This window comes from Corvus hawaiiensis, chromosome 26 (assembly GCF_020740725.1).
Source record: "Corvus hawaiiensis isolate bCorHaw1 chromosome 26, bCorHaw1.pri.cur, whole genome shotgun sequence".
In the NCBI taxonomy this organism is placed as follows: Eukaryota; Metazoa; Chordata; class Aves; order Passeriformes; family Corvidae; genus Corvus; species Corvus hawaiiensis.
In genome coordinates this window covers 6,613,811-6,640,626 of record NC_063238.1, presented here as the reverse complement: position 1 = coordinate 6,640,626, position 26,816 = coordinate 6,613,811, and the positions used below count along the sequence as shown (strand labels likewise).

At 37.9% G+C, this 26,816-nt stretch overlaps 1 protein-coding gene across 3 annotated transcripts in view; it reads left to right on the top strand.

Annotated features, from left to right (window-relative positions):
- TOX (thymocyte selection associated high mobility group box) overlaps positions 1 to 26,543 on the top strand; it is a 218,875-nt gene extending 192,332 nt beyond the window's left edge. For all 3 annotated transcript variants that reach the window (XM_048286703.1, XM_048286704.1, XM_048286702.1), the window contains 4 exons: positions 1,131 to 1,211; positions 13,544 to 13,930; positions 22,762 to 22,913; positions 24,277 to 26,543. In XM_048286703.1, the coding sequence (XP_048142660.1) occupies positions 1,131 to 1,211; positions 13,544 to 13,930; positions 22,762 to 22,913; positions 24,277 to 24,313 (657 nt within the window). In that variant the 3' untranslated portion in view covers positions 24,314 to 26,543. The remainder of the gene's footprint in view (positions 1 to 1,130; positions 1,212 to 13,543; positions 13,931 to 22,761; positions 22,914 to 24,276) is intronic.
- The last annotated feature ends 273 nt before the right edge of the window (positions 26,544 to 26,816 follow it).

The following is a 26,816-nucleotide window of genomic DNA, read 5'->3' as shown; positions in this document are numbered from 1 at the left end:
TGTCCACACATGGGTGTGTGGCATGTGACTTAAAAATTGTGAAATATAGCAACAATAAAAAAGTAAATTTTCTTTCCTTTTATTTTTCTCCCTCACTGTTAAACCTTTGGATGGTTTTTAAGCTTTTCATTTCAACAAGAAAGATGAGGAGTCAGTTCTGCTTAGTTACATGAAGCCCAGGTGCATGTATGACTCCTAAATCTCCCCCTTCAGGAAAAAACCCCAAAACATGAAGTAGTGAGAAACTCATGACAATATTTGCAAACAGAAATGTTGAGTTGTTCCTAAATCTGTCACTGACATGGCTAACAGCAAGTCATTAGCTAGGCTCCATGGGTCAGAAGCTGGTTCTCCTCCTGAGACCTGTCAACCCTAAACGTCTACACATGTTCTTCTAACATCATGTCACTGTAGTCCTGTGGGGTTCTGCCTAACCCTGCAGATAATCTTTGATCTTGAAATCTGGGCAAAACTGAAGTGATTCTCCAAGGTCGTTAATCTATTATGAGATTGTGCACATGCCACATTTAAAATAATTTGGTGAGTTGAGAGAAATGTACAGAAATAGATCCATGCTTCTGAGAAGTTAATTAGACGGATATGGGATCAAGACTGGAATAATGACTAACATTTATTATCCTTAGCAGCTCCATGGGCTTCTTTGACTGGCCCCAACAGTTCACCCAGGGAGGAGAGAAATCCTCTTGGCAGATCTGTGGTGCTGTCATCTCCTCCTTCATTTAGCTCAAAAGTCTTTCTGCAGATTCTCATCTTCCCCAGAGGGTTTTAACTAGTCTCACAAGTGGAAGCCAGAGGAGAGAGTCACACTTACCTTTCCCCATCCCCAAAGGTCCCATTCAAAAGTAGGCCCCACACTCCACTTTGAGCAATTAAACGTGAGATGCTATGAGGAATATTGTTTTTTCAGTACTTCTGGTTAGTTAAAGGGTGTTTCACAGTTGGAACAATATTTTCTTAAAATATTTGATGTTTATTATTTCACTCTTTAGGCAATATGATGAGGAAAGGCTGTTTACTTAGAAAAACATTATGAAAATGCATGAGACACACCGGTGATGTACAAAAACAAAACCAGATTCATTTACCAATGTGCCACTCTTTGTTTTTAGGTATACAAAAAGAAAACCGAAGCTGCCAAGAAGGAGTATCTGAAGCAGTTAGCTGCCTACAGAGCAAGCCTTGTATCCAAGGTAACACATAATGTATATACATACACACATATATATAGTGACATATTGCAAACCATTTTCAGCTGAGCACCACAGTATTTAGTGCAAATAGCCTTGTTTATTATCACCTTAAACTTGCATTTAAGTTGCAAATGCTCAATAAACACAGTCATCTCTCCACATAAAGATATCCTTTCCCTCCTGGTCATCAAGACAGCACTTCAGTTTGGGAGGTACATGCCAGTTCAACAGGGGAAGGAGGTAGTGGCAAACAGACCTCAATATAACAAACATGCCAGGCAGCCACCTATAAGGGAAAAAAAATACATCATGAACAAAATGCCTGGTTTGGTTTTGTGGGTTTTTTTTAGTACTGCTTTTTACCTTGAAATCGCAATACAGAAATAGTCAAGCCTAGATGACAGTGCAGATTTTCATAAGAAATGTGAATTTCCGTTTTACGTCCAGCAAGCTATTGTGAGCACAGCAAAGGTCACTGCTAAGAGAATGGTGGAACCTTCTTTACTGGAACACACCAGTATACTGCAAATATACAGCCAGTAGCAAATTTCTAAATAGATTTATTCAAACATTCTCAGTGCCCATAATTTTGCAGTAGACTCTTTAGAATTTGTAATAGACTTTTAAATATGCGGAAGAATGTGAAATTACTGTACTGTGTCAATGTGAAAAACCAATTGAGCAGCTTCAGAATCATACCAGTTAGAAGCACGTGTTTTGGGTCTACCAAAACAGATTTAGATATATTTTGTTCTTACTTAAATAAAATCAATTTTAGAGGTAAAGACCACAGTGTGAAGGACTGGCATATAGGACATGAGAAGAACTTCTTGGTTAGTTTCAAATGTTTTTGGGGCCCTGCATACCATACTACTCTGTATATTATATTAATTTGTACACATTTCAGGGTGTTGTTATATCATTACCCATACAAGGACCTTTCATGCATTTTTCTACATTATGTCCGTGTTTGGCCAGTGTTTGTTCTGAATTTGAAATATGGGGTGTCACCTCATTCATTTTTGGGAGTTGTGTCCTATAACTTTCTATTTTTTATCTGCCATTATAAATACTCCTGCATTTAGTTAAAGTAATTTACCGAGTACCTTTAATTCCTCTGTTAGGACTGTTGGTTCCAGAAGTAATCATTGCCTTCAGAAAGAGCAGCATGTGCTCACAAGCAAATCTTTTTGAAATAGCGTGCTTATTAGCAAAAGATAGGTCTAAAAAACTCAAAATATTCCAAGTTTTTTAAGAAATGCATGAAGCCATCTTTTCACTTGAGAAAATAACTTGGCTATCATTATTCAGCACATCATGGACTGTTTACATAACACTCTATGTGGCTTAATTTTGAAGTGCACAATATAAAAAATGAGATCTTTTTTAAAGAGAAAAAAGTATATTATTGCATCTTCTGAAGTTTGTTTTTTAGAAAAAAAACTTAGAAGACTGTTGATCAGTTCAGTGCATGAATCCATTTGTGCAAATATTTAAATTTGTTGTTAGTCAGAAAAGCACTGAAGCATTTTCTTAACTTTTAAGCAATTATTTAAATTCTGCCTATAATGTAATGTTTTCCTCTAGTGTGGAAAGTATAAAAATATAAACTTAATGAAGCTGAGTACTGATTGCTTATTCCCATGAACACACTCAATGAATCTAACAGAGCTGGCATGTAACTAAAGCAAGTCCATTTTGGAATAAGGCTGTAAAATAACCAGTTATAATATAATATCAGCATATTCTACATTATCATTATTAAATATTTATATGGCACTGGAAGAATTGTAGTTCTTTAGACAAGCCTGTAAGCATGAGAAAATACATATAATACATAATTAACATTATTTGGAGTTAATGTGGTCTTTTATGTCCATGTTGTTATATTATCACCCATAAAAACTACTTTTAGACAATATTATTCAGATTCCAAGGCCTCATTATCAAAAGTTTAGACATGCCAAAAGTAACACTCTTTTTCCAAAAATGTTTTATTACCCTATTAATGATTTGCTCACATATATATTTTATACTTTGTACCTCACTCTGTGGTACCTCACACTTATAATCAGGTGTTCACCCTGGATCCTCCTGAGTTATATTTATTGCATGCTGTTTAACCTTGCTGCTTTATAGAATTTTCTGTGCTGCTCATCCCAACAGTGCTTTGGTGTAAAGAAATTCTCACTAATACTTGGGAGCAGGAAGTTTATATTGTCCGTATTTTCAAACACGATTAAATCGTTGTGAAATCAGGTTCTCAGTCATTTTCTGTGTTCTCCTTGGAACATCTAGAACTTCATTTTTCAAAGTATTTGAACAATATTAAACCCTTTATGTTCATAGCAGAACTCCAATGACTTCAGGTTGGCAGCTATGAGATGCACAATTGTGCTTCACATCCCATCCAGCCATCCTTTTGCTATCCAAATGTTATCCAGTTATCAAACTTTCTTTCACATCCCATCCTAGACGACTGTCTGCAGGAAGACGCAGGCGCAAGCAGGCAAGGTTCTGCTCAGGTCCCCTCTGTCCAGCTCAGCAGGTGCCTTACACCTCCCAGAGCAGCTGCTCTCCCTGCTTCCTAACTTTTCAACACTGATTCTGCCACCTTTGTCATTAAGTATTACTGATTTTTAAACAACTAGTGAGCGTATGTGAGTCTTTGTGTATGTTTTTCTGCATTTATTTGCAAGTCTTCTCTTTTCTGAAAAGCAAGGAATGGACATATGCCATGTTCTACCTCACTGGTCTGGACTTGGAGTTGAATTCACGGCACCCACCTTGGCCATCTGACATTCCAGAACAATCAAAGTAGAAGACTACAGAGAAGTGGGGTAGATGTCCTATAGCCAGGAGACTTCCTAGCCCCTGCCTGACAGCAAAATAATGACATTCAGACTCATTGGTGTTCATCCCAAGCTCTGGGGTGGATGTGCAGCATCCGGTGGAGATGGTGGCCTTCTCCATGACACTCAGCTCCTTGCGCCTTTACTCTTCTTTTTTTTCTCTCCTCCCCTCTCTTGCCTCCCATCCCCTCCAAGTTCATTTTTTAGAAAGCTGAGCAGTTCTTTTTGGAGTTTGTCACACACACACACAGAGGTCACACACACCCCTAGTGTGTATCATATCAGACTGTATTATTTGACAAAATCAGAGCTGGAAAGAATGGAAGTGTCACCAGCAGCTCTGGTAATAGGATTTCCAGCCCATCTCTAATACACTTTTAAGTGCTTTCATGATGTCCTTATAAGACATGTATGGCCACCACCCAGTAAATAAGGTAAACATATGATTGTATAAATATGTCAGTATGCATTAATTCCCATTCATTTATATTTCCTGTATCTTCCCCTTTTTTATTCTGGTTGAAATTAATGGGTCTGTTGTTGAGTTTGTTCATGTGTGTAGGGATTGATAGGTAAAGCAAAAACACATCACAAAGCATTATATCTTCTGCTATGCAGATTGCCATATTGCTTATAGTACTGACTAAGCCTTTGCATTGTAAACAAGTGTCTTTATATTTGCCCTTAGTTGCAACTTTTAGTACTATTCAGGTCCAGAAATGCAGTCTCTGGTATCTGGTAATTTGTACAGCATTACATAAAATGCTGTGAATTGCAATTTTACTTTTTCATAAAACAAGCACTTTTTCTAGCTTAACCAGCCTTTTTTTCTGGCTGACATTGGAGTTTTTGCTGCATCTTTCAAATATAAATATATATATTTAAAATAGATATATATGGGTAAATGTCAAATACTTTCATATATTACATATGTTCATCTATGTATATTTATAAAACAATATATGCATGTTATATATTCACCATGCATAATATATTTATGTGCATCCAAGTGATACATATATGTATGTTAATTATAGCAGTGTAAATGTAACTGTTTCAGTAGTACAAAAAAGATTTCTCTTCTCTGTTTTATTCTTTCTGACTAGAAGAATCTTTAATTCTCTCTGTGTAGTGACACAATTTCAATTTTCATGAAGATATATATTAGCGACTATGGCTGAAGCTAAAACCTCTCAGCAAGGGGAATATTATTAAAATTCAAAATACTCAAGCATACTTCAAAACTCAGATGTTGTATCTAAGTCAAAGTGGTGTCCTCACTTGACTTTGAAGTGAATGCATTGGACATTTTTCCATTTTGTGGACAGTGCAAATCCTTTGGACATGTAAAATTGCTTCTTGAAACGTATGGCAGACTTAGCTTTTCCTAGTCCATCATCTTGCAATTGCGGTTCATAAGAAAACTAAAGGTCATGTCTGTAAGGCTGACATAGCCTTAATGCCATTAGCACAGCAATTTGTAACCAGAGAGTTCCAGGGACCCAAAGTATCTGTTACACTGCGTGCATTGTAATAAAAATGATCAGCCTAAGGAATTAAAGTCTCTTAAAATGCAGTGGACATACATGAAAACATTTGGCCTACTTTTAAGAGCAATATGGAGACTATGATAAAAAAACCAAAACAACAAAACCAACAAAACAAGCAAACAAAAACTAAAAAGCAAAACCCAATATAACCCAAAACTGAAATGGCAACATTGCCATTACTTTCCAGTTTCATATATGTATGGGGTGAGAGCACTTGCCTAACATATAAAAAAGCAAAAAGACATATTAGCTCTCCCAGATCATTCATTTCCCAACTCCTAAATAAATGTGTGTGTGCAGGTGTGTTCTCATCATAGTTTTCTTTCTGTAACTGCATAGCTTCATAGAAGCCAAGCTTCAGATGTAGGGGGCATTATATCCTGGCTCACTCCTTCCTGAAATAAGCAGCTGCTGGGGTTTAGGACATTTCTTTTGGGAATAAAATTCTTAATATCTCTTGACAAGAGTCAATGACTGAACTGTCTTGTCTCCTGGTCAGTGCTTTAACAAGTTGGCTATTGCATGCAAGGAGAACAGCATCCCTTCTGCTGCTGGCAAAAAGGCACCTGCTTCTGAGAACAGCTTTTCCTACATTATATCTAGCCCTAGTCCATGCAGATGTTTTTGGCATTTCATAAACCAGTTTAGGCTGTTCTCAGTGAAAGAGAAAGAATAAATGAAAAATATGGTTATGTTTGATGCATGATTTTTTTTTGGTAGCTATTAAAGTGCTACAAGGCATATGGCAATATTTCCCTTAAACAATAACAAAAAAATCCCAGAATGATGACATACACAAGTATGTTTTACCTTTTTCCATTACATTAGAATTGCTAGATGGAAAAACTATTATGAAAGGCTTCCAAAGCAGGTATTTCATGCTTCTGTGATACCTCGTTCTTTCACTATTTCTGGAGTTATGATGTAGTCAGAAATTTTCAAAGAATCGTAAATAAAATCATGTATGTGCAAATACGTGATGTATCAGAGTATGTGCTAAGTAAACGTGTATTTATAAAACAATTCCCTAATCTCATCATAATACAAGTCCAAACATTTTTTTGTCTAGCAAGGAAACCAATGATCTACTGCAGCTGAAAATAAAGAGCAAACTACATTTAAGTTAGTGCCATGGATTTGATTTGAGGCTAAATCATGTGATGCTTTACATTCAGCAGTGCAAAAACCGAGAGATGCTCTCACATAATTTCTGCCAAAAAGTGGCAGAAATGTCTTGATCTTGTTAGAAGCCAGATTTTGATTTGAAGAGAAACTGTGTTTGTTTTTGAAGTGAGTTAATAAAACTAGATTTCACTATTAGCCTAGGGCTTCCATTTGGGGAATTAAAACACTTGTATCAAATTAAAGTTGCATATCCTTTATCACATGTACCCAGGTTACATTCATAAAACATCCATTTTTACTTACATACCCTAAATGAATCCATGACAATGCCCTGTAGATGATGACAAAATGTATATTTAGATTTGAAGATGTTCTTCTGAGCCACCTTGACTAATTATAGATGACAACCCATGGCTTATTCCTTTGTTTCTGAAACATCAAGAATGTGTCAAAAAGCTTTCTGAACTCTCTGGGGTCCCAGATGTTGTTATTGCAATAGGTGACTGGAATTAACAAAATGGCAAACGTCATTTGCTAAGAGCCTCTTGTGACTCGTGTAGGAAGGCAGCTGCACTGCAAATATGCATATGAGTTATCTGCCAGAGTGGACAGAGTTAAATCAAAGGAATCTCTAAAGGAGTTAAAGAGCTAAGCACAAAGAGAAAGCCATGCTGGAGAGAAGTCATTCTCTCATCTTCACAGGGGTATTAATAAAATGGCTGAGCCCATGCAGGCTAGAAAAAGGGATTCTTCTCAAGGACAGGCTTGGGGTTGGAAGCGACCTAAAATGTCAAAAACATTACAAACAGACAGGATTATGTGAACACAGAAAAGCTGAGAGAAGGAATAAACAATTCAAGATGCTCCTTCCACCAAAGAGACAGCAAAGACAGCAGATGCAAACTTAAGCTTAGGTAAGCTTTGTAGGAGCTCCATAAATATGCAGCCAATTTCCTTCTATTTGCCTCTTTAATGTCACAGTACTGAAGATAACTCATTTTAAGCTGAGTCAGGCCTGCTTAAGTTTGATCACAGCCTGCACAGCCTGGACCATCCTGGTACTAGCTGACATAATCACTGCTGTTTCCTGAATGTAACCTTCATTCTGGTCACAGAGTCCAAAAATTGTTTAATTCCTCAGCATGGCTCAAGGACAGACACCAGTCTCCAGGTGTGAGCATGGCACCATCATGAAAAGAGACAGTGTGACAACTGTGTAGGTTTATGATACATATTCATGTAAAACCTGAATTAGGTTCAGCTCTTTTCTAGGCTTTGATATACTCACATAGTACATGTTCTGGTCTATAGAGAAAGGATGCCAGACCTCCATTTCTCATTTAAAGAGAAACATCTGTTTCTCATTTAAAATAGAACTATGTTACACCATTATGGCTTTGTAAAAAAGAATTTCTGAATTTGGAATGTATTGTGTTTGCCCACAGGTAAAGCTGCTTGCACTGTTTGTTGTTTGCATATTGGCCATGAGGCTCACTTTGCCCTTGAGGAGGTCTCTCAGCATATATTTAAAGGACACATAAGCATCCAGTAGTAACAAGAACATTTACTGAATGTTCTGAATGTACTGAATGAATTTACTGAATATTTTGCTACAAAGAAGAGCTTAATTGGTGTCATTAATAAAGAAGTATTTTGATAATATCTCATCTGTAAACAACTGAAATTATATTGCTCCAACTGAAAGGCTTTGATCCTTACCTAATTTTCTGAAATCAATAGAATAAGAAAAAAACCCTTTTTTCTCCGTTAATAGAGCATCTCTGGTTTCTTTGAGACAACACTGACTTTTTGGTTTTACATTGCAAGGAGCAGTATTACTTGAGCACTGCTTACTAGAGTGAAATTAATGTAAAAATCTATTTAATTCCCACATATTATTCTACAGCAGATAAGAATTCTGAATATAAACCATGTATAAATTATGTAAGCTGAAGATGTCCATATACATTATGTGTGAATACATCTACGTAGTCCTACTTGCTGGCAACATTTCTAAGAAAAACTGCATTAATATGTTGACAGCAGAAATAAGTTTAGGCACTTGTAGTTTCTAGGTGTGCTTCTGATGAATCAGAGGTCAAAAGTAGTGATCATCAACTGGGAATGATTCTCAGCCTCTGACAGATCCTACCTGCTTTTCATGAGAAATGAAATGGACATCCAGACATTAGTACTTAAATAACAGTAACAGTGTTGGGCTGTGATCCAAATTCTGTTTGAATTAATAAGAGATTTTCCTTTAAATTCAGCAGTCTAAGGATCAGGCCCTTAGAGTACTGCCTTGTTAAAACATGTCCTTGCTTTACTTTCAATCACATGGATGTATATCTTCCAACAGAAATGGGATTAGAAGCTCCAACAGCAGCCAGAAGGCAGCCACAATTTGGAATCAATACCCATGTGTAGGTTTCAAGAGCTGTTTGAAACCTAGGTGAGGGTTTTAAAGCATGAGTTTTCAAAGTGAAAGTCAAATTATGTCCCAAAGGGAGCTGTGGAGATGCCAAAATGGCATCACCTAGGATGATGGTTTTTTCTCTAATGCAGCTAAATTGAGCAGGATGCCTTTACCAAAAATAATTTCTCAACCACAGGAGTGAGTTGGATGTTATGGGATGAGGGAAATCCCAGCGAGACTTTCCTTAAGGAACAGACACACTCCCTGTGCCTGAATTCAGTCTGTGAAAAGAATGACCATTAGTCCCAGGGCAGTACCCTTCAGAAAATAAACCACAGCCAGGTGAGCAATACTTAACCCCTTATCCTAATTTAATTCTTTAATTTGGCAATAAAGCATAAGGAGTTTTGGCACACAGTAGGGGAGTAGAGGTGCATGGGAAAGTTCTCTTTGCTCTAAAATTGGAAGGAAAGTCATGAGTTTGGTGAAAACCATGGGGAAGCACTTCATTCAGCACTTTCCAAACTTTGTGCAAAATTATCAACTGAACACTTTCTCTTAAGAACAGCACTCATCTGTATCATCACTCACTTCCTTTAAAATATTACAGGAGTAAAATAATTTTGTGGACTGAAGGTCATGCACCACCAGTACTTTTAGTTAATGTAATTATACTCGTTATCACCAGAATTACAGTAGTACTTGCTTTTTTCCTTTCCTTTTCTTATTTGTCTTCTACTTTCATTATCTTTCTGTTGGGATTTCAAAATTTTCTTCCCTTTTATAACTAGTGTTTCAGTAAAACAACAGATTCTTTGGGGGGAGGGGATGGGAAGTGGATTTGTGTTGTGCCTAAAGGGCTGTCATACCTTCTCTGCAGCATTACATTGCCTTGGCCTACCTACCTTGTCTTCACCTTCTGATTTATTTTTTCTTTACATTTAGGCAGGAGTATTAGGCGATGATGTTAGATGGAAAGACAGGTCCATAGGAAATCCTTCTCTTAGACTATGAAGATTTGAAGATTTAGAGTAAGGCTGCACCTTGATCTCCAGAACAAGTATAAGCCACTCAAAGAGCATAAAGGACTGTCAAGGAAACCTAATTTGTTGTCCCAATGTATGTTTGCTATAAGTATGTGCAAAATACCACCCCCTACCATTAACTAAGTGTAATATTCTGTCACCCTCTAGTGGTGGGTTTACACCACCATTTTTCAGCTAGTAGTGATGAAAGATGGTCTTGCTACATGTCTAGCAGAAGACTTTTTAGCATTTAGGAGTTACTAAACCCCAGGGTTTGGTGGCCTGTGTGTATGGATTTATGATTTTGGTCTCCACTGCATATATCTGAATTTTATCCTAGAACTTCATCCTATAAATTAGTATTGGTTTAGGGCTGATTAATTAGAGGTTTGTGGGGGCTTTTAGAATTATTTGTGCTCTTCTCCTTGGATAAGACAAGAGAAAATTGGCTGAAATCCAACTTGCAAGCTAGGGAGCATGACTGTGCATTTGAAGCCCATGGTGGCCAATCAAATCCCTTCTTTCTTAGTTCCAATTTTTACCCATAATAAAAGTCCTTGGCTAAGACTGTCCGATGCTGCACTGGACCAGTGCAATGCCCATTCTAGTCTGTGAAAGCAGCAATTGTGCCCAAAATCATAGTGTGACCTATGCATCATATACGCCTCTTGGTTTATTTCACAGCAAAGTGACATCACAAATCTGAAAGACTTGACATCACCTATTTTATTAGCTCCAACAATATGTACAAAATCTGTGTTTCTGACCCAGCTGCAGAAAAAAAGCTGAAAGTACAGTATGCTGGAGTATAGAACTTAATGGGTTCATTTATCAAGATTCCCAGTAACTGATAATATTGATGTGTTTTACACGGATATTGGACCATTTGGTTTCAGATCACATATGACTTAAAGTGTCCTAAGTTACAGCAAAATACCTGGTCTTAAGCTGAAGTGTTGTGCTTTTTACTGGATCAAGATCTGGTGAAACATATAGAAAGTTGATTCAATACTTGAGACAACTGAAACTGTCCCTTTTGATCACTTTGCAGAGCTCTTCTCAGAGGTATAACAAGTGTTATTCATCTCTGATCAGAGACTGTGCAATTCCTCTTGACATAAAGGATAAAATGTTACTACCTATATGTCTGTAATTTTATCAGTATGGGCCATGCATCCACTGCTTATGTGTGAACTCAGAATTGTCCAGTAATTAGAGTGGTTCCCTGTATCTCTGTTAAAGAGGTGTATGGCAGCATCCTTGTAGTTACGAATGAAATATAAGTGTCTGTCAGTATGTCAGCAAAGGCTTTCTGCAGCACTCACCTCACCAGGAGGATTAGTTTAACCAATCTGCCCTTAGACACTTCAGGAGCAATTATCCCTGCTTGGACTACACAGAGCCTGCCAGCTACATCATGGAAAGGCAAGCAGTTTTCATGAGGGGACTATGCTCTCAGTAAAACTTCCAAGTCTGTCAAGAAAGAACACAGCCTACACTTCCTGTAATGTGTAATAAGCCTGGGACACCCAAGAGGAGTCTCTTGAACCATGTTGCTAATTAGCAAACCTTCTGAATTGCTGAAATTTCAGCAAACCTGCCAGTTGTTGCTTCCACACTCACGAGAGCGTTCTAAAAATGCAACTGGGAAGAGAGGGGGAAAATACTTGCCACGTTGTCATTAACATTAATCTATGTCATTAATTCAGTGTTTTAAAAATAATGCCCAAATAATGGCAGATTTTGCAGCTACTTTCAGGCTTTTATGTCTGCATCTGGATCCTGCAAACATTGCACACGTGTACACCCACATGCAAGCAGAGCTAGGCAGATCCACAGAGACAGAGATTTGCATTAACTTTTTCATATTCATTTAATTTTCCTTCATTTACTGGAGAAAACAAGGGGTTTTTTGCTAATGGAACTGCAGTTACACATTGGGAAAAGGAAGTTATCAGTCTCATCTTTATCATCGTAGATAATGAAGCAATTTCAGTAACACACGGGTCAACTGATTGTTGGTGATGGTGCATCCTTCAGAAAGAATACAAATAGACTTCCCTGACCCTGGAGTGCTAAGAGTAACATGAAACTTACTCTGACTTGTAAGCTGAGCAAACATGACACGGAGATCACAGAATAAGGGCATATATGCGTCTTTCAGCCTAGTTTTGACAAAGTGACTTCTTTCTCCAGAGGGACATTTCTGCCATTTTTTTCCAGCATGTTTCACCTTTCACTGACTATTAATTCCAGTATGACTTGACTTCAAATTATGATTCCCACTTATAAGCATATGTGAGTTATTACTTAATTTTTTTCATCATTTATTTGAGTATACATCACTCAGGATATCTAAGAAAATAAATGTATGAAAAACAATTGAGCAAACTGAGTTTAATCAAATGTAGCAAGTTACAAATATTAGAACAAAGAGTATTATTAAAATTCATATTCATTAATTGAGGCGTTTTATTACTAGCAACTTTAAGAATTCAGGCCAGACCATAATATTTCATAAAACTGCGCAGTTTCTAATATTCTACACAGTATTCATCTAGCTTTAGACTAAAGATAACTTCCCTACGTCTTGTGCAGGCTAACATTTATTTAGCCATAAGTTTTAAACAGAATTTTCAGAGCCTTATGAATTGGATTAATAAAGCATGTTTTGCTAAAAGAGGAATTATTCAGAGTATTCTTATTTCTCTTAATGCATGGCCTATGTAATATGTACCATTCCAACACAAAATACTTCAAAATAAAGGCTTTGGCACAACAACTAGTGTATTTGTTCCATGCAGAAGCACAGCTGAGGCTGGGGTTTAGCCTCTTCATCATGTTAACTAACAGATAAATAACTATTAGCAATATCAATGCATATGGTAAAAGACCCTGAAGATCTTATCCATGGTTTGCAAATGGGAAAACAAGACATTTCAAAAATCACAACAGTGTTTTGCTGTAACCCATCCTCCTAATTCTCTTTTCAACTAGGCCATCAAATCTTAGGACAATACTAGTAGTGGCTGCTTATGTGAAAAAATATGTCAGGCTTGGTTGTCTTGGTTGTATAAGATATTAGATCAGTGATGCCAGTTCCAAGTTTGGAAAAGGAAAATGCCAGGCTAGACCAGAAAAAAAAGACCTAAATTACTTTCTTTTTACAATGTTGAAGACAAAAGTTTAAGGTGAAAGGGATTAATTCTTTTTCTAGAGTAATAACCAAACTCAATTTCAAAGAAAATTTGGTGGTCCAGGTAAATGTTTTCCTATGGTGTGGCTCTTAAACAGGCTTTGGGTGGGTAGAACAGCCATATTTGGTAGCTTCTAAGTATTGTCTGATTTTTGTTTTTCTCAACAGAGCTACAGCGAACCTGTTGATGTTAAAGCCTCCCCACAACCTCAGATGATGAATTCAAAGCAGTCAGTGTTTCATGGGCCTGCCCAGGCCCACTCCGCACTGTACCTCAGTTCCCACTACCACCAACAACCAGGAATGAATCCTCACATCACTGCCATGCATGCCAATATCCCCAGGAACATAGCGCCCAAGCCCAACAACCAAATGCCAGTGACTGTTTCCATAGCAAACATGGCTGTGTCCCCACCTCCACCTCTTCAGATCAGCCCCCCCCTGCACCAGCATCTCAACATCCAGCAGCACCAGCCGATCTCAATGCAGCAGTCCATTGGAAACCAGCTACCAATGCAGGTCCAGTCTGCTTTACACTCACCTACAATGCAGCAAGTAAGTTGGAGCTTTTCAGTTCTCTGGGGAATTGTTTTATTTTTGGGGAGGGCATGGGGAGGGGAGTCATCCAAAAGTTGGCATAGTGAGAGAGATTTAGATTAGCTTTAGTTTTGCAGGTTCAAAACCATGGTAGTATAGGTTTAGTCTTTCAAGGGCAAGAACAAATGAATGAGTTTACCTAGAGATGGAAAACTGCAGTAGAAGTGTTTGTGCTAGCAGTGATGTCCATCATTGTCCGTAGATCCATCTGCAAATCTGTGAGTATCCTGAAACAGTGAAATGCTAAGTTTTCAGGAATCACAGTTCACAAACAAAAGGCTAGAAAACAAATGTCTAGAAAATGATACAAACAATGTCTAGAAAATGATATAATTATAGCTTATGCTGTTATCCCTGTGCTGACTGTGATGTGGAACTGTCAGAGGGAACATAAAGCAACCCAGGTTATGTTGAACATGCTAGATTAAGTGAACAAGAGTGTGTTACCTTATGCCACATTCATAGCTTCATTTTGCTAAATAGATCTTTTTACTGGAACTAAATGGGCTGTGTCCACCATCCCAATATGGGGCTTTTTTGTTTGGGTTTTTTCCCTATTCTGAACATTTTGGATAGTTGATTCTCAATATATTTCCTACTAGTGCTGAATTAATGCAGACCATCCATGGTATTGTGCCCTCCAGGCTTATGGAAGGATATTAAGAGAGCAGATAAACTGTTGATTTCATAAGAGAAAATTTCCTTTTGTATTGTATGAGATGTGACTATCAATAATAAGATCTTGCTTTGAAAATTGGCATTAGAATGAAAATTTTTTGAATGGAATTGCAAGAATCTACAAAATTTGTACACACAAAACTTGTCAGTACTGGCTGGTAATACATAGTCATGAACTTGCTCTGTGTTTTAAATTTCTCTGTAAATTCACCTTTGCTGACAAGGTATTTGCATTTGCTTTCCAAGCCAGAAATATTTCATCTCAAGATTGGCCTTTAGAGCTGGGAATACTTGAACACAAACCATAGCTTCTCACTGGGAGAACAATTTAACAGGGAAAGAAATCTTCCAAAGCAGAAAAAAAAACCCAAAAGAGTTGAAAGCAATCTGGACTGATAAACTTGGTTCTTCAGAAGATAAATCAAGGTGTACTCAGGATGATTTGGATTTATTCAGAGACTTTGATCTTAGTCTCAAGAGTGATTTGGAGTAATCAGGAAGGAAAACTTGTAAAGTGTTCACAACTTTTTCCTAGTCCAGTTAATTTTTCACTATCAGAGAAAACAGACTCAACAGACTAATGACCACACATACATGGAGTCATGTATTCATTAAGGTTTTCCTGCAATTAGTGTGAGTGTCCCAGGAGAGCCACACCCAAGTCTCAGAGAAACTCAGGAGCTGACCCCAGGCCTGGGCAGCTGGAACTAACAAGAAGAAGTCCTAGGCAGGTGAGCCAGGAGTGTGACTGGAGATCCTAAGCCTGGCAGAATCCTGGTTGAACCTGAAGGCTCAGAGCAATGAGACACAAAGCAATACTCTGGTTCATTTACCAAACATGAGAAATTACATCTGTGACAGCAACCTGTTGAGATCGTATAGCTATATTTCAATGAGTTTTTATTGCATGGTAATTCGATCTTCCAAGTTCAGATTGTTTGCCAAGTTCAGTGTCATTTGTATATTACTTGTCCAGTGCAGAACTCCTTATGTCTTTTCCAGAATCGTTAGGCATAATTTACTGAATAGATTGGAAAATCTGTCTCTATTTAGTGAATTAATAGCACAGTTGGGGCTAGCAAAAGATGTAATGCAGATGTTGGATACTTACATATTTACACATAGAACATCATTATTGTATGAATAAACACTTAGGCATTACTCTAAACTCTCTACAAAAGAAAAGCTAACGTAATATGGATCTCCTAATGTCTTATTTTGCCAAGTTGCAGGCTTGTAGCATAAGGTGTGTGCATCCACTGTTTGAAAGTATTTTCAGTCGTCTGTGAGATATGTGGCATGTAGTTGACTTGTTTCTAGCTTAAGAGAAAATACAGGACACTTGGTTGTAGAAAACAGAACTCAGAATGTAGACCTGTATCATGATGAGGTTTTTTTAACTAAGGACAATTACAGTTAAGTAAAAAATGCTGTACCTCTGTGTTCCTGTTAAACTCACGAAATTTTAGGTTAATGCTTTTTACTAACTCCTATTCCTTAGTCAGAAAGCTGATGCTTTTAATGAAGATACTGTGGTGGGATATTTCTGTTTCACTCAAGGTGCTTGTTACTTGTTGAAATTCTGCACCGCCAATCTACATGTCTCTTTAAGCACTGTGTAATATCTGCAAGCCAATTTATATTTCTTACGCTCCTGCTTTTGCTTTAAAGTAAAGCAGCTTTTGAGCTCTGGAAAATCTATGTCATTTCACTTTGGAGTATTTGTTTGGGGTTTTTTTTAGCATACAACAGCTTACAGAGTTTGTGAATTGAATTTAAATACAGCAAAACGTGTATTACATTTTAGGGCTACAGGTGTACTAACAACACCATGATTTGCCATGACAGAACAGAACAGTGGTATCCTGTTCTGTTTCTTAGGTATGACTTTTTTAGTCAAGAAATGACAGAAAACACTATCCCCAGGATTTCATACTGTGTTGGAACACAGAAGACAGGTTGGCCATCAGGAGGCAAATAGCAAAAAGTCAAGAGACTACAGCCTGGAAGTAAAGGCCTCTTTCTGACTCAATTGTCAAAGGACTCTGCTCTCCCTTCTGCTCGAAATAAAGCAAACACTCTGCTGATCACAGAGCTTGTTAAAGAGGAAAAGATCTAGTGGGAGAAAAATGGAGCTCTCCCAGCAGCTCAGAGTCCGCAGCTGTAAGGAGAAAGAGAAGGCACCACTCTGTCTGGCCTATGTTGAGGAGGGAAGAGGATCTCTGGATGTGAGGTTCAGTCCCTGTGTAGAACACTTTGCTATGTAAAAAGACAGCTAAGAAGAATGGGAGAATATGTATTCTGATAAAGGAGAAGCAATAGTTGCCTTTAAGTCAACTTTTTTTCACTTCCTCTTCCCTCAAGTTGTTTTATTTCCTCCAAGCTTAGGTGTGGCCACTGTAAACCTTTCCAAAGACTCCATGTAAGCAAGCAGCAAGAACAGAAACTAGTTATCATACCACTCCCTAGAGAATGACTTGCAACAGGAGTCATTTTCCTCTTTGGAAGCCTCAGCACTACTCACACTAAATAGACTAATACACTATAAGAAAGAAAGAGGCAAATTTTGTCATGTCACACCACAGCATGAAGCTTAACAGGCAGAAGAGTAAGTCTGCCAACAGCTTCCTAGCAGTCTTCTACTGCAGGTCTTGGCGTCCTCACCTGGCTGGGCACCTTCATTGCAGACTGTGCTGGAGGCATGTTAGAAGTCACCAATGGTGTGTTCTCTTTTTTTTTTTCCTTTTTTCCCAAACATCTGTCTTTGAAATAGTTCATGGCTCACTAGCGTGGCACTCAAGAGTAGCAGGCTCTGCAAATCCCTGCTCTCAACAGATCCCCTGCTTTAACTCTGGCTCTGTGGCATTTGGTCAGTCATTTTCTCCAGGAAAAGGAGGATAGTTTCATATCAAAGACCATCTTGTAGAATGTCCGAAGGACTGCCAACTCCAAGAAGAACCACAGAGAGATCCAGATTTCAGTTCTGGCAGGCAGGAGCACTGTTCTCCAAAAACTGTTGTGCGTGAAATTCACGAACTCTTCTGTGCAAACTTTGAGGAGGGACAAATAAGAAGTGCTGACCTGGGGAGAGAGTTCTGTTCCCACTGCTTCCAGAACAATGAGCTGATCTTCATCGGTTCTACAGGGAACAGCATGTCCTTCTCCACATCCAGCACTCTGCCTGCACGTGTGCAGCTGCCAAATCAAGAGTGACTGCCAGCTGGAGAAGGGCAGTCTCTTTTGAGGATCCACAAAAACTACAGAACACCAAGAAAATCAGAAGTGTTGGTAGCCAAAAATCCTCAGTGACTGCACAATTTCTGTTATTTTTAAAATCAATTAACTCTGTGGAGTATGCAGCTGATGCAATGCATCCAAATTGTTCTGAAATGTAATGTAAAATTTTGGTATTAGCATTTTGGTCGTATACCTAGCATTAGTAAATATTTTTTAATTCCTTTTAAACAATTTTCTTTATTTTGAGTTATCTAAATTGTAACTTCTGGGAAGTAGATTATTTTGTCTCTTTTCTCTTCTGTTCTAACAGGTAATGAATAAATTAAAAAGGGTCACTACTGTAGACTTCTGGGGTGATTGTTTACAGTTATAATCCTTTAAACTGTAAAAAAATGACCATTAGTTCTATTCTCATATTTAGATTTAAATTAGATCCTGAATTTTAATTATCTTTAGCTTCTAATTCTGAAATTTACTATATTTTTCTTAAATATCATTAACAGGAGCCATGTTAAAGTTTTAATTTTCAAAGTCAAAATCCACTGTGCCGTAGTTTTTCTTTTATCCACTTTTGACCCACAGGAAGACTCACAGTAGATTAGAAGAGTGTGATTTTTCTTTCTTTAAATGCTCATGTGCGCATCTTATCACTGTATAATTTTTTAAACTGATATAGAGTTGTTTCTCTCCAGTATGTTTCTTAGGTTTGACATGATGTTTAATTTTTACTCAGCTGGGCTTAGATGATGTTATTCTTAACCCTTGTCATTCAAATCAACACAATTTCTCCAAAGTTCAGGCTAAAACAGCAGCTGAAGCTGCAGCCTGCCTTCACTTGCAAGGTCATTCTTTCCTTTCTCTACTCACACAGACATTTGTGCCTCTTTCTGAGCATACCCTGCTATCCAGCCTGTATACTGTGCTGTTTGGTGTGAAGAGTGAGGAGACTGAGAATTCACTCCCTCCTAAATACACTCAGACCTTGTTAAGGAACCCTTTTAAGTAGCCCTACTGGAAGCATCACCTTCCCTGCTCAAAATCCTTCACCCAAGCATTGCATGGGATGGTGAGTCCCATTACCAACTCTGTCCCATTTCAGTTCACAGGTAGAGGAAGCAAAACTAGATCCTTAATGTCTAGTAACCATAGCTGCAAGTGCATGTGCATAACAAAGCACCAGAAGATTAATGTATGTCACTTTTTTTTTTTAATTTTTTTTAATAATAACTCATTTCAGTCTAATTTAACGTATTTCTTTTCCTTTAGAAAATAAATGTATACAGCAAGATGGTTGCATAGCCTGCCAAAAATAATAGCCTCATTTTTTCTGGTATATATTTTATATACAGCATACTCAGGGACCTGCTGTATTTGTCCAGATTTCTTCTTCTTTTTTGTTAAGCTTTGTCTTCGAATGAGGTCAAGAGAAAAAAAAGTCATTAATATCTGTCAACTTCCTTTATAACCTTAAGGAAAAATCTTTGTATGATATCACACAGACAGATTTTCAATTTCCTTGTGTAATAAACAGATGCTTTAGGATTTGGATGTAATTTAAAGGTTTAAAATATCACATTGAGATTGATGAATAAATCAGTTGTGAAGACAAAAACATTGATGCCTGTTGAAAATACCTCTCCAGACAGGCAGGAAATGAAATTAGTTCCTAGTAAAGTGTGGAGATGAGGATCACTCCTTAGTTCTGCTGCAGGCTTTTTAGGACTTGCTACAGTGGCACAATGAAACTGCTAGGGCTACAGAAATCTAATTAAAGAGCAAATGTCCCTCCTGACATCGAATTAATCTTTATCAAGTTCCCTATTTTTATTTCAATCTGGGACAAGAAAATGAAATTTAAAATTCTAGGCATGTTGCAAAACAGTTGGTGATTTTCTCTTGAGCATTACAATGCAAAAACAATCAGCATTGTTTAATTAGACCTCGAAGCACTCATTTTCTGAGCACTTTTTATTTCATCATTGTTTGTTAAGGGCTTACATAAATAATACCCAAATATTTACCACAAGTCTGGTACAAGGCTGTTTCCTTCTGTTGTACAGATCTATATTTTCAGAGCTTTTTCTGTTGATGAAAAAGCTGAAGTAATTATTGTTTGCATCTTAAACAGTACCATACTTTATCAGTCCTTCATATTGAGTTGAGGTTGCTTAAATGACTTTGCTTTAACAAGCATGCTTTCCATCACCCACAATGCAAGTATTCTGGTAGCCCTCAACCCCCAAGAGGGACCACTGAGACCCTTCTGGAACTGCAGCCTGGCTTAGATACCCCTGTGCCATGTTAGCATGTATCCCCTGAGTGTGTCCTAAGAAACAGGCCCAGTCCCAGGCAGCTGTAAACAAAATAGACTTGCCAGGTACAAGATGAAAATGTTGTTACGCATTATTTTGCAGGTAGAAGAATTCAGTTTGGCTCTGCAGTCCCAACCTTAACATGAGAGGTACCAATTCAGTCCAAACACACTTGCACATGGGCTTTGCTGGAAGAGAGCCAAAGCAATTTGTCTGTGGCCGCACAGAAAATCTGAAAAAATATGAGAATGCATCCCCACCCAGCTCCTGAGTTAAAACACAGGACCCTTCTCTGACATCTAAGCTATTATTTGTCCATATTGCGCTGGTGGTCTCTTCCTCTAATTTGGAGGAACCATCTCCTTGCTTCATGAGTAATGAAGTATTCCATGCTTGTGGATGCTCCCTCTTCCTGGAAGTGTTCAAGGCCAGGTTGGATGGACCTATGAGCAACCTGGTATAGTGGAAGTTGTCCCAGCCCACAGCAGGGGGGTTGGAACCAGATGGTCTTTAAGGTCCCTTTCAACCTAAACCATTCTATGATTTTATGAGTACTTGCGTCTCTGTGCCTGCTCACTTGTATGCTTTGCTACTGGCTACTGTCCCTATATAGTGTTTTTCTTGTATATATGATAGATCAGGGGATTTGCTACCAAAGACAAATCTGAGTGCCTGAGGGTAGAATGTGTTTCTGTGGTTGGTTTCCTCTTACAGCTGAATTAGAAAGGCCTTATGGTTGATGTTTTGTATAAAAAATGATGACAATGGTATACAAGCCCAAATTTTCTGCTTTCAAATTACATAAAACTCCAATTAAAGTCATTGGCAAATCAGCTCAATTACTGTTTCCTTTGGATCTGTTGCAGGCATGGGGGCTGTCTCCTCAGCTTGCTGTATAGGTTTAGAGCCTGGTGAAAAGGCAGTGTACAGAGCATGGGGGTTGCAGTCCCCATGGGTGTAAAACCCACCATGGGAAGGCTTTAATTAATCTCATTAGCAGGGCAGTATGTAAATAACATGGCAACTAGATGCACAACTCAGCTGTGAACTTGCTCTCTACTAATAGTCCATTTCTTGGAGTCAACAGGGACAAAGTGAGGCTTCAAAGAGTGTTTAAGGTACTGAAGTGTTACTCAAGGTGTTCTCCATATGGAAAAGATTAAGGAACAAAGTTGCAGTCATTGATGGTCTAGACTAAAATCCATGATCAGGATGAGTGAAGTGACGTGGCAGTGCACATGAGAGGCAAAACACCTGCAAGACCTCAGGGAATAGCCAAGGAAGAGGGATGAGAAGAAGGAAGTGATGTTCTATTTGAAGGAAGGTAATTTCTGTGGATGGAGGGGGCCAACTGGAAGCTGAAAATATTCATTTATCTCGACGAAAGGTACTGTGGCTGCCTTCTTACACCTGCAGAAAAAACATCTGTCCACAAAATTCCTGTCCTAATGAAGGCTGCGTAAGAAAAGCAATCACACACAACACACTAACACTAAACTAAAAGCTATCAGCATTAATTCGGTCTATTCTGTATGTGGGCTTTGGCTGGGAGGAGTGAGTTTCCAAACCAGGCATCTTGGTGCAAGTTCAGTTTCTGACTCAGTAGCTACACCTCCAGTTAACTTGAGTGGGAATTGTATGCCCTTGCCCCACGAAGGAGTTTGGTCTGGCTTTTTTCAGCAGACAATGATTGCTTTCATACAACATTCCCATGATTTTACCCAGTGTAGCTCTTCCTACTTCACAGGGACACAATGTAGAGGGTGAACCAGATACACTAGCCTTGAAATTTCGATTGTTCTCCTGGGTTTGAAAATATTTAAACATCAGAATATGTCAAAAGAGCTAAAAATTATTATGACTTTTCATATGACAGATATTTCAGGGAGCAGGTTAGATGTCTCTTTGTAACTTCCACTTTTTTTTTCTCGTCTCCTTGGTTTCAAAAGCAAGTTATTCTGTGCTACTTTCACTACATTAGTCCAACAACTGTTAAAAAGCTTTGGTTGAATTTCCGTTTAGTTGAGAGAGAAGTGCAAATAAAAGAAGCAGCAGATGGTCCCTTTGTGACTGAATGAAGAAAAAGGGTTTTGAGAACAATACGTGAATAGGTGTAGTCTAATAAAACAGTCAGCCACCTGCTGCCTACATCCTTCAAAAAGATTCTGTTGCATATTCTGGGAATTAGTGACTAGTGTGTATGCTTACGTTTAATCTAAATGGAAGCTCTAAGGAGCAAACAGACCTTTTTGTCCCAGTGCTGATTGAGTTGTTCTCTTGGTTTTGAATTGTTTCTGCTCTGTCTCTTTTAGTTCCATCTTGTGACTCTGTAACAGCTAACAACGCTTTGGCAGTGTTTCATTTCTCAAACCAAAGAAAGATTTTAAAACTTAGAGAGAACCTACATATTTTTGCCTATTTTAGGTTTTATAACCAAAATCACATCTGGAAAAGAAGTGCTGTCTACCATTTCACAGTACACACTGCATTTTTACTTTTTTTAATGCACCCAACCTGTTATTTTGTTTCCATACTTTGTAATGTACTTGTTTTCTCCTCTAGGGATTTACTCTTCAGCCTGATTATCAGAATATCATCAATCCAACATCAACAGCTGCACAAGTTGTTACCCAAGCAATGGAGTATGTTCGTTCAGGGTGCAGAAATCCTCCGGCACAGACTGTGGACTGGAATAATGACTACTGCAGTAATGGGTAAGCAGCCAGTGAATGCCACCTTGTGTTGAGCAACATTCATGACACAAGTATATGATAGAGCATTTGGGAACAGTGTTGTTGCCCGTTTCCCTACGGCATTTCAGAAGTGTATCTGTGATGGCACACATTTATTTACGTATTTATTCAGCAGTTAGACTGTTGTGGGCAAGTTTTCAATACATACATTTGTTAGACATTGTTGTCACCTTATCTCAGCACATACACTTTCTAGTTCTCAGAGAACTTGCATTCCATAGAAGATCAGAACTGAAATCTTAGGGAGAAGGAGTAAGAAAGAAGTTTTAAGATCACTGCCTCCTCAATGAGAGGCAAATGACGTGAACTGTTTTCTAGTCTGGGTCATGAAAAACCACATCAGTGAGAAGCAGGCCTGATACACGGGATACAAGGTACACAGAAGGGAATGGCATGAAGACCACATGACTGTAACGAGAAACAAAACACCATATCTGTAGGAGCCCTATGCCCCCAATATAAGGTTAGTAAATCCTTCCAACCTCCAGCTTCTCTGCAGCATGGGTTTCGTAGAGTCATGGAGTCCAGCCCACAGACTTTTATGGACACTTACACAGCTCTGAATAGACTGTCCTCTGTCAAACAATCCATAGCTACCTGTGGATTTGATTCCTGGTCTCTTCTGGAAAAAAGCAATGTGTCATTGTTCCCAGAACTGCTCTCCAGGTGTGCACTGGGTGTTAACTTCCCAACACTAGCAGCTTTCTCTGAGCAGATATGCCTGTAGATATGCCTACTCTGTGTAGAAAAGCCTTTGTGAATCCGTGTGCCTGAACTTAAACCTATCTTTGCTAAGCTTCTGCTGTCCCCTTGCAAGTGCTTACCTGAACCTGCCAACCCAACACGTTTTAGATACAGGCTATATCTGCACTAGTAAATAAAATATGCCAGAGGTATCAGTGGCTGACACCCATGTTCATGTAACCAAGCTCTCCTGCCTTCTAAGGAAAGTGGCTGCTTTGTATAGAGTGCTTATGGAGCATCATTCCAAGCTCTGTGCTAAATCCACAGCTCTATCCAAGCAGTTTTTGACAGTCAGTGCTGCCAGCCCACTAGTGCAGGTTATCCCACACCAGTGCTTAAACCCATGTCCCAGTCCTGTGCTGTTTTAGAGCCAGATGTGGTCTCCAGGTTGTGACATGTGTCACTATGATTTTTCTTGTTATTACCATGGCAATGCAGCTGCACTTCAGTGATATGCTTGGAATTAATGACATGCAGTGGGGTTGTGGGGCTCATTTCTTTTTCTTTTTTTTGAAGAATATGACTAAAAATTTTTCAAATGTAAAAAAAAATCACATTTGTTCTTTTTCTCTTTGAACAGGGGCATGCAGAGGGACAAAGCACTCTACCTTACCTGAAAATCTGAAACACCTCTCCTTTCCACTGAGGAATGCAGGGAAGTCTTTTCATCATGGATTGCTTTATGCAGCCAAGGCAGTTCTGCATTTTATTAGAAAATACAAGTTGCTAAGCACTTAGGACTATTTGAGATTGTGGGTCACCCACTCTGGAAAAAATAGTCTTGCTTCTTTCCTTTTCTTTTTTTTTTTTTTTTTTCTCCATTTTTCTCTTTCTTTCTCCTTTCCACCCCTTCCCTGAGATCCTTTAACGGACATTGCTTTTCTTCTTCCTTGAAGGAAATTTGGACCATTCAGATTTTATGTTGGTTTTTGCTGTGAAGTGCTGCGATAGTAACTGCCTTAGCAACTGTAGATGTCTCGGATAAAAGTCCTGGATTTTCCATTGGTTTTTCATAATGGGTGTTTATATGAAACTACTAAAGACTTTTTAAATGGCTTGATGTAGCAGTCATAGCAAGTTTGTAAATAGCATCTATGTTACACTCTCCTAGAGTATAAAATGTGAATGTTTTTGTAGCTAATTGTAATTGAAACTGGCTCATTCCAGTTTATTGATTTCACAATAAGGGTAAAATTGGCAAACATTCATATTTTTACTTCGTTTTTAAACAACTGACTGATAGTCTATATTTTCAAAGTGTTTGGAGAAAAAAGTAAAATAGTCCCAAATTATATTAATTAAAAATATTGGCTTTGTCTCATGAAATAAACACAAAAAACTTAGGAGAAAAAACTAATGTTGATAAAGAGCAAACACATTTATTTTGTACTGCCTAAAAAAATGCTTCTTTTTTTTTACAGAAAATCACTTTATGTGTACTGGTTAGTAAACGTCATTTAAGTCCTTTTATGTATAAAACTGCCAAATGCTTACCTGATATTTTATTAGATGCAGAAACAGATTGGAGACAGCTAAATTATAACCTCTACATATGGCTATGTATTATTGTTTCTTCATACTGTGTCTGTATTTAATCTTTTTTATGGAACCTGTTGCGCCTATTTATGAAATAATAAATATAGGTGTTTGTAAGTAAATTTGTTAGCATTTTAAAGAGGTTTCTTTGACGCTTTAACTTTTGCTGGCACAAATTGTTCACAACTGATGTGAATATTTAGTTTTTACAGTGACAAATGTAACAACAAACCTGCTTTATTGGCAGAAAATGAAGGTAACGAAGAACTATTTCTCTATTTCTTTGGTTGTTAAGGAAAAGAAAAAAAAGGTATTTTAAGTAATTCCCTTCTTAAAGCATTGTAGCAGGAAGTTGCCCAAAACTAAGACTTGAACCAACAAAACTAACTGAATAAAACTGCATAACACTGCTTCTTGGAACTTCATCATGTTTTGTTAATTTGTCAAGTGGAATAAACATATTACCAAAAGAAATATTACCAAATATGCTTCGGCCATTTTATTATATATGCAAAAGGTCCTAAAGAATTTTAGGGAGTATATCAGAAATAAATTCTAAAATGAAAGGTAAGTTCAACAGCCACAGGGAAAGGGATAAAAATATCCAAAAGAAGGTATTTTGTCAATGTTTGGGATCAGGGATAGCTCTGAAAATACATTTCTGGATGATTTTGTCCCAGATGCCTGTCCCATTAATGAGCAGTACCACTGATTTGTATTTTCTGTGTGAAATAAAGGAAGCAATTCAGATAGAATACACATTAGGCAATGCCATTGATTTTTCTTTATAAAACAAAACAGAAACAAAGGCATGCTTGCTTCTGAATGATTTCAGGCAATGTACAATCAGAATCACTTGGCATGTAATAACTAATAAATAATGCAGATCAGATGTGATTACTCAAATGACTGTAGCTGAGAGCTCTAATTTTCCTGTCTTGAAACTGTATGAGAACTCGTGATTAAATTCACAGTTTATTGTTTGTCTGTTTAGTACTTTAGAAATATATCAGCACTACTAATTACCCAATGTCTTCTATTTATTATATTATAGTAAACTACATTTTCCACTCATATTAATTCTAAAGAGAAAAGATAATTACTGGGAATGAGAAAAATCAACTTTGATTTTGACAGGCAGTTTTCCTTTTTCTTTTATGGGAAAGAACTGTGTTATCTTCATTTCTTTTAGAGCAGGTGCGCAGTCACATAAAGTTGTTAATTTCGGTATCCAAGCAGAGTTCGAAATACAAGAAAACTTTAATGTAAATAAAAAAATACATCATGAATAAAATACTTATTCTGTATGAACCTCTGGCTAATTGGTGTCTCTCAGTCTGTAAGCACGGGAACCTGCAGTGTGTTAGCTGTGCAGCACTTTACCCATCCAGTGCTCTGAGTGTGGTCCTGTGTCCGGGCTCTGTTCAGATGGGACAACTGTGCTGGAAGAGCAGCAGTTCTCGCCATGGGTATACTGAAACCATTTTTTTCCAAAAGAAAGATCCAGCTTCAATGCATAAATGTCAGTTCCTCATGTCTGACCTTGGGAAAAAGAAATGGTTGCCAGCCATGGGCAATCTGCTG